This window comes from Oryx dammah, unplaced genomic scaffold, assembly GCF_014754425.2.
Source record: "Oryx dammah isolate SB20612 unplaced genomic scaffold, SCBI_Odam_1.1 HiC_scaffold_28, whole genome shotgun sequence".
NCBI classification, from domain to species: Eukaryota; Metazoa; Chordata; class Mammalia; order Artiodactyla; family Bovidae; genus Oryx; species Oryx dammah.
In genome coordinates this window covers 65,550,762-65,563,006 of record NW_024070212.1, presented here as the reverse complement: position 1 = coordinate 65,563,006, position 12,245 = coordinate 65,550,762, and the positions used below count along the sequence as shown (strand labels likewise).

At 35.4% G+C, this 12,245-nt stretch overlaps 1 protein-coding gene across 1 annotated transcript in view; it reads right to left on the bottom strand.

The window, feature by feature from the left end:
- Positions 1-1,007: 1,007 nt before the first annotated feature.
- Positions 1,008-12,245, bottom strand: part of PIGK (phosphatidylinositol glycan anchor biosynthesis class K) — a 144,697-nt gene continuing 133,459 nt past the window's right edge. The window contains exon 11 of the mRNA XM_040232539.1: positions 1,008-1,477. Within this exon, the coding sequence (XP_040088473.1) occupies positions 1,361-1,477 (117 nt within the window). The 3' untranslated portion in view covers positions 1,008-1,360. The remainder of the gene's footprint in view (positions 1,478-12,245) is intronic.

The following is a 12,245-nucleotide window of genomic DNA, read 5'->3' as shown; positions in this document are numbered from 1 at the left end:
CCTCATATGTGAAGAAACTATATCTGGGCCTGACAGTGAAGCACAATCTCAATACCATTTCCAGTTACCAGACAGATAGAAGATGGCCGGCAAGATGAAAAAGTCAGTCGTGGGGATATGAGCTCTTGCATCTCATCAGAGACCAGATAAGAGGTTTACTGTCTTACACGATGCATCAGTCACACACAAGGACATGGCCACAAGCACAGATCTTTCCTGCAGTCTATCCATTTTATGGGACTGTCCAGAAAAAGTGCAGACCCAGCCAATGGGCAGCAAGTGAAAAAGCAGTATCTTTTTCAGTGAGGAAACTGAAGAAGAGGTGATCAATTCTAAAGGATCACGGAATGCTTAGAAACGAAAAATGATGGGATTTGTTTCTCTTGAGCAGTCAATATGTGACATTTCCAAAGATCTTAAATTTTCCAGATAAACTGACAGTAAATAAAGCCCTGGAGACTCTCAGTACCACAGATTAAAAAACTAATTTTTCATATTTATTTACAATTTTAGCTGTAGAATTCCAGGAATAGCTGATAAATAAAATATTAACACATGAAAGTGTTAGTTACTTGGTCATGTCTGACCCTTAGCAAACCCGTGAACTATAGCCCATCAGACTCCTCTGTCCATGGAATGCTCCAGGCAAGAATGCTGGAGTGAGTTGCCATTCCCTTCTCCAGGGGATCTTCCCGACCCAGGGATTGAACCTGGGTCTCTGCATGGCAAGCAGATTCTTTACCATCTGAGCCACCAGGGAAGTCCATATTAACACATCAAAGAATGAAACAAAAGAAAATATGTGGAACAAAGTAGTCTAATTATAGAAAAATATTAAATAAATTGCTGCACATTCATAAAATGGATGGTACACAGCCATTCACAATGTGTCCTTGAAGAATGTCCAAGAAGAGGCAAAGGGTTGACAACATACTACAAAATGACAACTGACAAAATGTTCTATATGATGTCTATTTTGGAAAAAAATATGAAAAAGACTAGGAGAATATACATAAAAAGAGAATTTAATGTCTTCACATTTTTTTCTTTTCCAAATGAAAGGGGATTAAACAAGGGGAAATTCTTATTTTCAGAAACAGTCAGTGAGAATATTGTGATCTCTTTATCCCAATATTTGAATAACACACAAAATGAAAAACTGAAATATATTTAGTGCCATTTAGTGCTTGCATTAACAACAATTTTTCCTTAAGTTGTAAAACCAATAGTTTGTTCAAATTTACACTTTGCTTATACTTTCTGCCAAGTCACACAAGAACAATGTATTTTTGAAAATCTATTGACATGAACTTATATCCAATGTTGTAGCCTTTCATGCAGTCTTCATACATCACCACATTTAGAAAATGAACTTCATATGCTTGATTCCATAAGTTTTGAAGAAAACCATGATAATGAGTGCCCACAATCCCAGAATAAAACCCCCAGGAGGATGCCAATCCTTCAGCTTTGGTTTCTGCAAAACAAGAATGACATTATAAATTTAACAATAAAGACCAATAGAAAATAGGTAATTCACAGAGTGTGCGTTTAAGGGGTAGTAACGTAGATTAAATTAAATGTACTGTTAGCCTTCCCTATCTGCAGGTTCCACACATATAAACATGTCCTGTATGTTTCTTTGTGCAGCATAGAGTGGCAGATCAGTCTTCACCATTTACTTGTCATTTCACCAGCTACATTATGATCCTGAAATTGAAGGTCTGTGACTACTGCCTCTTTATGAGATATATTAATACTTCCTGGATTATGAGCCAAGATTGTAAGGACAGTTATGAGAATCCTATTCTAGGATGGATTAAAGTGAAAAACTGTAATCTGAAATTTGCTTTCGTCACCATGTAAACTAGATTCCAGAAAGGCTTTTAGTGGTTTCCACATCTTATATTTTGTTTCTTCCTCTACATAACCAGGATACCTAATGCTCTTCACTCAATCTTCAAATTATCACATGGAAAAATAAAAAAGAAAGGAAAGAAAGAAGGAAGGAAGAAAGAGAGGGAAGGAGGGAAAACCTAACACAAGTCAAATCTACCAGAAATCAGTAAGGACCATGCCATTAATTCACTGCCATGATTCTTATAAATTTATGTTTATTATACATGCTTTAAAATATCTAATAATTACCTAATGTATTCAAGACTATAAACTCACTGAAAATATTCCAAAGGATATTTTGATAGAAAGAAATTCTATTTCCTTTTAATTTTATAAATTGAGAAGTTTATGCAAATGGCTGATTTTCAATTAGGTAATCCTTTTCATTTTTTTCTTTTACAAAGGAAATGAATTACTATATTGAAGTTGCAGTTATTAAAACTTTAAAAAACCAAATTTTGATAAAGTAACATGTAATTTTTAAATTAAAATGTTTTAGATAATTTCAAGGTCATGCTGAGAATAAATAATACTTCAAGAAATTTGCAACAACTGTAATGTGATATAAAAAAATCAATGATTTCTTTTTTTCCCTTTTGATGAGAACTCCTGGAATTTACTCTAAAAATTCCATGAACAATATAAAGCAGTGTTAATTACATTAATTCTATTGCATATAACACATCTAGTATTTTTTTAATTAATTAATCTTAATTACAGGATAATTACTTTACAAAACTGTGATGGTTTTTGTCATACATCAACATGTATGATAAGCTCAGTGGTTCTCAAACCATTTCAGATGGTTTGTAAGCTCTTGGAACATTGTGCAACACTGAAAAATCTTAATTTCAGAAGAAAATCTATAGTAATGAATATAAAACATAGTTATAATAAAGGTAGGTATATAAGTATCATAAGCATGTGACATGAAAATACAAGTGAGTGAACTAAATAAACATGATTAACTGCTGCTCAGTTTTTGTCCTGTTTATTCTCTAATAGTCAAACATTGGTAACTCTTGCCAAATGGATGAACAAGCTTAAGATCAAAAATTATTTTTCCATAACTGGGAAATGATTATCTAGTAAAGAGCTATTAACTCAAAAAAAAAAATCATTATTAGTGGAAGCACATCTTTACACAGTAGTCAGAAGACGCTCCCTGGGAATCTACTTTAAAGAGTATTGACTTGGTTGAGGAGATATGATTCAGATTTTCCCCAGTAACTAGGAATCTGATTTATATAGTATTTGAAAATACACACACACACACACACACACAGGTTACTAGGTTATTACTTTTAAAAAGTTAAATAAATATTGTCAAAACTTGGCATTAAACTATGCACTGTAGAAGAACAGGTTATAATATAGACAACTGTTCTATAAACTAATTTAATGAATTTCAGTGCTAAATGTTCAGGAGATGTGAACCTTCAAGAGTTCAAGAGCACCTAAAACTTTCAGGTGGTGTTTAAATCAAGTCATGTAAGAAAACGCTGAGCATCATTTAGGCACTATGATTCATTACAGATTACTGAAATAAATAATCAAGTAGTTAACAGCAAATCTTACTTCTGTATCTGTAGGAATTCTAGTTACTTTTCAATGAGATGGATTCCCTGAAGTTGTGATTTTACCATTACATCTTAAACTCAGAAGGCAGAAACAGTTGCCAGAGATTAGACAACTGTAGCTTCCCAGGTAGCACTTGTGGTAAAGAGCCTGCCTACCAATGCAAGAGACATAAGAGACTCGGGTTCGATCCCTGGGCTGGGAAGATTCCCTGGAGAAGGGAATGGCAACCCACTCCAGTATTCTTGAAGAATCCCATGGACAGAGGAGCCTGGTGGGCTACAGTCCATGGGTTGCAAAGAACTGGACACGACTGAAGTGACTCAGCATGTAACTTCTTTAGAAGTAACTAGCATTTCTCCAGTGTTCTTGCCTGGAGAATCCCAGGGATGGGGGAGCCTGGTGGGCTGCCGTCTATGGGGTCGCACAGAGTCGGACACGACTGAAGCAACTTAGCAGCAACAGCAGCAGCATTTCTCCAAAGATTGGTCCTGATAGTTATTTCAATCTGTTATTTTTAAAACTGTTGCAGAGAATTCTGGAGGCACTGCTTCCTGATCCTTCAACTAAATATGTCCCACATTTAGACCACTGATGCCCAGGAGAGGACAAGAGGAGAAAGCAAAGTGCTAGAACTGTGGTTTGCCAATGGCAAACTCTGAAGGCAATAATGGAAGGCCAAGAAATGTATGTTATTACTCCAGAAGTATTATGGAATGGTATATTTATTCACATCACAACACTGTACAAGCTAACAAAAGTAGCAAATCTCAGCCTTTCAAAACTACTATTTGCAGTTGCTCTATTTTTATTGTATTTTCACTACATATATTTGACTAACAAAAAAATGGAAAATGAATTATTAATTAAATACAGTTTGGACTCTTAGCATGACATCTATGAAGAATCCTGCTAGTGCAGCTGCTCCCATCTTCTCAGGAAAGGCACAGAAAAAGGCACAGAAAGAGACAACAGCACTCTCTACTAAAACTAACTTAACCTCTGTTGAGAAACCTCAGACAGTTTCACTATCTGTAAGTCTGGAAACCAGGTCTAGAAACAAATTAATGGTGGCCCAGTTTTCTGAATACTACACAGGATGCAAAAGATTGCTATGCTCTGTGAAACAGGTAATTCTGTCAGCTGAGAAAGGGATTTTAGCTCTCTCACTTTTTCTGCCTGCTGTTTAAGAGAAACAGTGTTGCCATAGAAGGTGACTTTATGAGGCAGCCAGAGTAGTGCAACTCTTCCCCAACCAATTAATGGCATACTTCTTTCTACATCTATTTAAATATAATTCCCAGTAAAGAGCATATCAGAAAGTAGCGGGCACTGGCAAAGGTTTACTGCATCCAAGAAGGCTCAACATCCAAACAAAAATCTCTGCAAAGAAGGGAAAATACAGGAAAAATCCCTTCAATAATATATGTTAAGAAACAATGTTTTTTCCACATACTTCATCTTTTTAAAGTGTCCAAAAGCCAGGCACACCCAGCACAGCAGCACATGACCCTAGTTTAGTTCAAAACCACATCTGATGACTGGCTACCAGTCACTGGGGAATGTTGAACAACTATTCTTCAGATACAGATCTGAAAGGATCCAAATCTAAGTAGATGGTGAGAAACATCCATATGCTCTGTTGGGAGATACTGACAGTATTCTAAGAAAAAGGCAAAAACCAAGGTGAGGTCCATGAGTAAAAACACTCCAACATATGAAGAAGAAATTTCCTGAAGACACAAAGAACATATCTCTGAAAAGATTTCATAAAGAACAAAAGAATAATTTTAGAAAAATTTTATTTGACATGGATTTGAATAAAAATGCACAAGAAGCCAAAACCAAATGAATAGCATAAAGATAAAATACTACAAGATACAGGGACAAAAGGTTGAGGTAAAAAGGGAGCTGGAAGATAGTGTCCTAAGCACCTGTCTGAGTCCTTTATTCACCAAATTGTGGTAGACTAATCACAGGAAAAAAAGGTCCTAATTCCCCATACTTCCTTCCCTGTGTCCATACATTTTGAATATATTGCTTTATGGCAGTTCTCGTCAAGAGGTATACTCTACGTCTTTCTTCCATGCCTTGTGACTTCTTTTTGCCAACGGAAAGGAACATAAGCAATGGTGTCCTAATTCCATGCTAGCCTCAAGAGGCTTTCTTTGCCTGTTTCTGCTCTCTCTTAGACCTCTGCTACCACCATGAGAAACAAATGTAGGTAAGGCTTCTGGAGGTAAAAAAGACATCAGATGGAGACGAACTCAAGTTCTCCAGCCAGCAGCCGGCCACCTCCCAGATGCAGAATTGCCTAGCCAAGACAAGGCTGACCAGAGACTCAAGAGGGTGCCCAGCTAAGAACAGAACTGCTTAGCTGAACTCAGCCTGAATCCCTACCCTGAAGACTTATGAGTCAAATAGATAGTTGAAGTTTTAAGCCACTAACTTTTGGCTTATTATTCATCAAAAGCTATGAAATGCACCCACTGAGATGACCATTAATATAGAAGGAAAAATCCTGATCCTTTATTATCATAAGAAAATAAAGTTCTCATCTACATACTTTTCAAGTTTCTGCAACAATGGTATATATAAAACCAGCATGAAGGGCGGCTAATCAGCTCCTTGTGGATCATGAACTTGATTGAGGGGAGGGAGGTCTGTCAAGATAATCCCCCTGATGTATTCTAGAACAAGAAATTCAGCCCCATTTCACTCATCTGAGCTAAATTTCACTAAGTAAGGACTGCAGCAAACACCTGTTTCCCCTGAACAGTAGGTATAGCAGACTCTGCAGAAGTCATGAGACTTCTAGAGGTAAATTTTGTGAATGTTCTTTGCCCCATACTCCTCACTTTAAGGGAGTGGCAGTTATGCTCACTTTTAGCTCTTTCTTGTAGTCTTCCTGGGAAGAGATTGACTCCACTTGTCACCATGCTGGGAACTGCTCCCAAGGAAATAAAGTGGGGGAATCTAGAGACTAATTCACCTCACTTCTCTCTAACCTTCCTCCTCCCAAATACGTGAGCTACTCTAGCTCAAGTCTTGTTCCTTTCCTTTTGAAGTTAGTCAGCAATTCATATTCATTGGATATTGCCACCACCCAACCCTCTGCTAGAGAAATGTTCATTTCTCCCAGAATCTTGATGTATCTTACATATGGTAAATCTGCAAAGCAATTAATTTAATCTAGGATAATTAAAGATGATTTGTTTTTAACTATAATTTTGCTTCCAACAGAAAATTGACCACTGTTTTACCTTAACCATAATTTTAGTTTTTTCTGACACAAATGCCCACTATTAATATTGTTAATTAATATCACTCTGGAATTTTTAGCTAATCCAGATGTCAGTTCAAGGAAGAAATAATTTTCATATTTGCAGATTTTACAATTAGGTATCAACAAACTATACAAAACCAACTCTTAGAATTACTGAGAACAAAGAGTTCAGATCTGAGATAAATATAAAAAAATACCCTTCCAATGTGCCAGTAAAAATGAGTTGGAAAACAGAATAGAAACAAATTTCATCCACAATAGCACTAAAAAACATAAAATATCTGGGAATATCCACAGCATGAGGATAAAAATCTCATTTTAAATGTCATTTTATAAATTTATAAAATCTAATTCTATAAATTCATCTCATATGTTAAAAATCTATATTACTGTATAGAGGGGTAAACAGTCCTGAATATCAAAGAGGATATGATAAAGCTAATCTATAATATTCTCTGATACAAAATAGAAAAGATCAATGAAACAGAATAGAAAGTAGTCAATCAGCTCAGTATCCAACAATTTGGATATTATATTGGATATTATAAAAGAACTATAACAAATCAACAAGCAAGGAAATATTCTTACTGGTCCTCTAGCAATGGGTTAACATCTGGAAAAGAAATCAGTTTTGTTTCTAAACCAAAACTACAAACCAAAATATACTTCACATGGTTAAGAATTAGATGTAAACATATGACATATTAAAAAAAAATGTTTTCAATTACTTTTGTAAAGTGGCACCCAGGGGTCTATCATAATGGTAGCTATGTTAACGGTACCAGTGGAGAGCAGTTACAAAGGATTTCATTATGAAAAGCATGCATCAAAGGGCCTGCAAGCTAAGGGGACTGTCAATGGGTGGCTATTCAGGAAAGACTTCTTGGATGAGCTGGCCCTTGAACAAGGTGTCATATGTAAGTTGATGGACAGGAGGAGATAACATCCAAGCAGTGACACATGGAACAAAATCATGGTGATGGTAAAAGCCAGGCATTGGGAAGAGTGATACCCCAGTCATACTAGATAGCAGGGGGAAGGTGACAGAAAGAGGTTTGCATCTGCTTTGTTCGATGCCAAACCCACAGGACTCTGGCACTTAGAAAATCCTGATGAAAGAAAGGGTGCAGCTTGAAAGTAGCAAGCATTACGGCCAGGAGGGTCACTCTGTGAATAACCAGTTGCATTCTGGGATCTGAAACAATGCAATGCCTCTGAGAGTTTAGCCAGCAACCACCCACAGGTGAATATGGTATCTGCACAGTAAAGGGATTTATAACTTTAAAAGCAATAAATGGAAATAAAAAGGTGGAGAGATTTTTAAAAGAACTTTTTGAAAAATCGATATTTTATTAAGTGTATAAATCAAACTAAGAGGCAAATAAATGAGAAAATATGACAGAGAGGGGGTTAAATTCAGTACTCTCAGATCTACCAAAAATGAGTAAGAAAAGACACATGGATTTATGAACAAATGTTATAGGGAAATGAAAATTTTCACAATAATTACAAATGGCTAATAAAAACCTGAAAAATATAATTTTTGATCATAAAAGCAAGTTAAAGTGTTATTTCTTCCTTGTTTCAAAACTGAATTAGTAAATGTTAATAAGGATGGTCAACTTTTCAGGGAAAGTAATCTATTTATATGTTCAGAAGTCTTTAAAATGTTCATAATTTTCATTCCTAGAATCTGTTGCACTCCTAGCTAGGCTCTACAGTAAGGAATTCAGAAATGCTGACAAAGATTTTGCACAAAGATTTTCTTCTTACTGTATTTACAAAATAAAGGTGGGAAACTATATAGATAATATGAGAAATACTGCACATCAACATAATTAGTCATCAAGAATGTTCTCAATTTTAATGATTTGGAAAGATGCTTTAGACTGTAATATGAAAATAAAAGTAAAATGCAAATTGAGTATGAAATATGATCTTATAACAATATTCAGAAAAAGGAAACTGAAGTCTGAATACAGTTTCTGAGAAAGAAACAGGATTAGAGGTACTTTCAAACTTTTCTCTACACTTATCTACACTTTTGAAAATATATTTTCTACAATGGATAGGTATTTCTTTAATTATTTTTATGGGGGAAAGAGGAATGCAGAGGAAAAACTTTTAATAAAAGAGTCCACCTAGAAGAATCTTTCTATATTCATCTTTTTCAAACTTAGAAGATGTTCTACAATAATACCATTTAGTACATGATATCCTTCTTTGAGAAAAAATAACATGAATAGCATGACAGCGCCATAATAAAATAAAGTGCTTTTTCAGTATGGATTTAATGATATTTCCAGAGAATAACAATATTGCTATTTTTAAAATAACTATAGGTAATATTTTAGGCATTCTACAATGATTTTACTTACAATCAAATGAGAGATTGGTATAATTATTGCATTTTATAGTACAGCTGCATTTGAAGTAAGTTCACATTAAAGTATAGCTTGTAATTTCATTTGTGTCCATATTAGAGCTTCTCATAAAATGACTAATTTTATGTAGTTAAGCTACTCTACTGACTGCTATTAAATATACTTTTTTTTTAAACTTTCACAATAATAGCTATAATACAGAGGTGAAAAGCATATATAAAACATTGCAATGTGTCATGAGCAAACACTTAAAAGCTTAAGGGCTACCTATTATTGAAATGCTTAATATTTCAAATTAAAAAGATAGGTAGCTTAGCAACACTACATTGCCAATTGTGAACAGTGTTCAGTCTCCTCTTTCATGTTTCTAGGAGAACATTAACCACAGAACTTCAAACAGTTAACAGAGAACAGAACTAGGTACTAAAATTATGTAAAAAGAAAAAATTGAGGATTTAAAAAATTATACATGTTTACTGGAAAACAAATAGAAAATTTACAATGTTTCAATAAGATTTTTTCCTTAAAATATAATGAGCCTATCAGAACAGTTAAATTATATTTTAAGAAAAAAAAAAAAAAACAATCCACTAAGGTTACAATTACTTTAGCAGATAATTTAGCTATTTGTTTTCAACCATTTAATTAGTTGTAGTTTGTTAGTATTTCCAGTCTATCAACATCTTCTGTATAAAATATGATTTGTAATCTTCAAATTACACTTGCAGTATACATCGAACTGTGATCAGCAGGATTCTAAGAGAGCCCCCAAGATTCCCTCTCCCAGGTGTGCATATGCTGTGTAATCGCTTCCCTTTGAGTGTGGATCAGGACTTATGAATACGACGGGATATCACTCCTTTCACTAGGTTACATTATATAACAAAGACAAGGGGATTATGAAGATGTTATTAAGGTCCCTAATCAGTGACCTTCAATTAGTCAAAAAGGAGATTATCCTGGAGAGAGAGACTGATCTAATTAGGTGAGCCCTTTGAAAGAGGGTCTAGATATCAGGGACCTAAGTCAAGAGAGACAAGTTCAGTTCAGTTGAATTCATTCGCTTACTTGTGCTGACTCTTTGTGACCCCACGAACCACAGCATGCCAGGTTTACCTATCCATCCATCACCAACTCCCAGAGTCCACTCAAATCCATGTCTATTGGGTCAGTGATGCCATCCAACCATCTCATCCTTTGTTGTCCCCTTCTCCTGCCCTCAATCTTTCCCAGCATCAGGGTCCTTTCAAATGAGTCAGTTCTTAGCATCAGGTGGCCAAAGTATTGGAATTTCAGCTTCAACATCAGTCTTTTCAATGAATATTCATGACTGATTTCCTTTAGGATGGACTGGTTGGATCTCTCTTGCAGTCATAACACCACAGTTCAAAAGCATCAATTCTACAGTGCTCAGCTTTCTTAATAGTCCAACTCTCACATCCATACATGACCACTGGAAAAACCATAGCTTCGACTAGACAGACCTTTGTTGACAAAGTAATGTCTCTGCTTTTTAATATGCTGTCTAGGTTGGTCATAGCTTTCCTTCCAAGGAGTAAGCATCTTTTAATTTCATGGCTGCAGTCACCATCTGCAGTGATTTTGCAGCCCAGAAAATAAAGTCAGCCACTGTATCCACTGTATTCACATCTATTTGCCACAAAGTGATGGGACCAGATGCCATGATAATTGTTTTCTGACTTTTGAGCTTTAAGCCAACTTTTTGACTCTCCTCTTTCACTTTCATCAAGAGGATCTTTAGTTTCTCTTCACTTTCTGCCATAAGGGTGGTGTCATCTGCATATCTGAGGTGATTGATATTTCTCCCGGCAATCTTTATTCCAGCTTGTGCTTCTTCCAGCTCAGCGTTTCTCATGGTGTACTCTAAGTTAAATAAGCAAGGTGACAATATACAGCCTTGACGTACTCCTTTCCTATTTGGAACCAGTCTGTTGTTCCATGTCCAGTTCTAACTGTTGCTTCCTGACCTCATATAGGTTTCTCAAGAGGCAAGTCAGATGGTCTGGTATTCCCATCTCTTTCAGAATTGTCCACAGTTTATTGTGATCCCCACAGTCAAAGGCTTTGGCATAGTCAATAAAGCAGAAATAGATGTTTTTCTGGAACTCTCTTGCTTTTTCCATGATCCAGCGGATGTTGGCAATTTGATCTCTGGTTCCTCTGTCTTTTCTAAAACCAGCTTGAACATCTGGAAGTTCACAGTTCGCGTATTGCTGAAGCCTGGCTTGGAGAATTTTGAGCATTACTTTACTAGCATGTGATATGAGTGCAATCGTGCGGCAGTTTGAGCATTCTCTGGCATTGCCTTTCTTTGGGATTGGAATGAAAACTGACCTTTTCTAGTCCTGTAGCCACTGCTGATCTGGATCTGCCTAAAACAACTTAAAAGCAATCCTTAAAGGAATCAAATTGATTCTAGAACAAAATCCAGCACTCATTACAAGAATAAAACAAAAATCCAAAATGTAACAGCCAACAACAACAACAACAAAAATAAAACAGCTAGCATCCAATCTTTTAAAAGGACATGGGAAGGAGGAAAATATCACCCAAAGCCAAGATTTAAATTAATCAGTTGAAATAGACACATATATGAAAAAGATGATGTATTTAGTATACAGGGCTCTTAAGATAGCTATTATAAATTGCATGTAAAGAAAAACATGATCATATGAGAAAAGAGAATATATAAATAAGATCTATTATAGGATTTCTAGAGATGAACAATATATATAAGATGAAAGCTACATTGGATGAAATTAAGAGTAGATTAGACACTTTAGCAGAGAACTATTAAGACAGCAAGAGAAGTTACTCAAATGAAGCACAGAAAGAAAAAGAGAAGGGAAAAGAATACAGAGAGCCTAAGTTATGCCTATCGTGGCATAGTATTAAGCAGGAATACATTCATGTAACTGGAGTCCTAAAAAGCAAGAGACAAAAATATGTTAAACAAATAACGACTGAAATTTTATCAAATTTCATAACAACTATAAACCACCAAATCCACAAAGCCCAACACTAAGAAACACAGAGAAAGCCACAAAAAGGAACATCATAATAAAAATTCTGAAAAA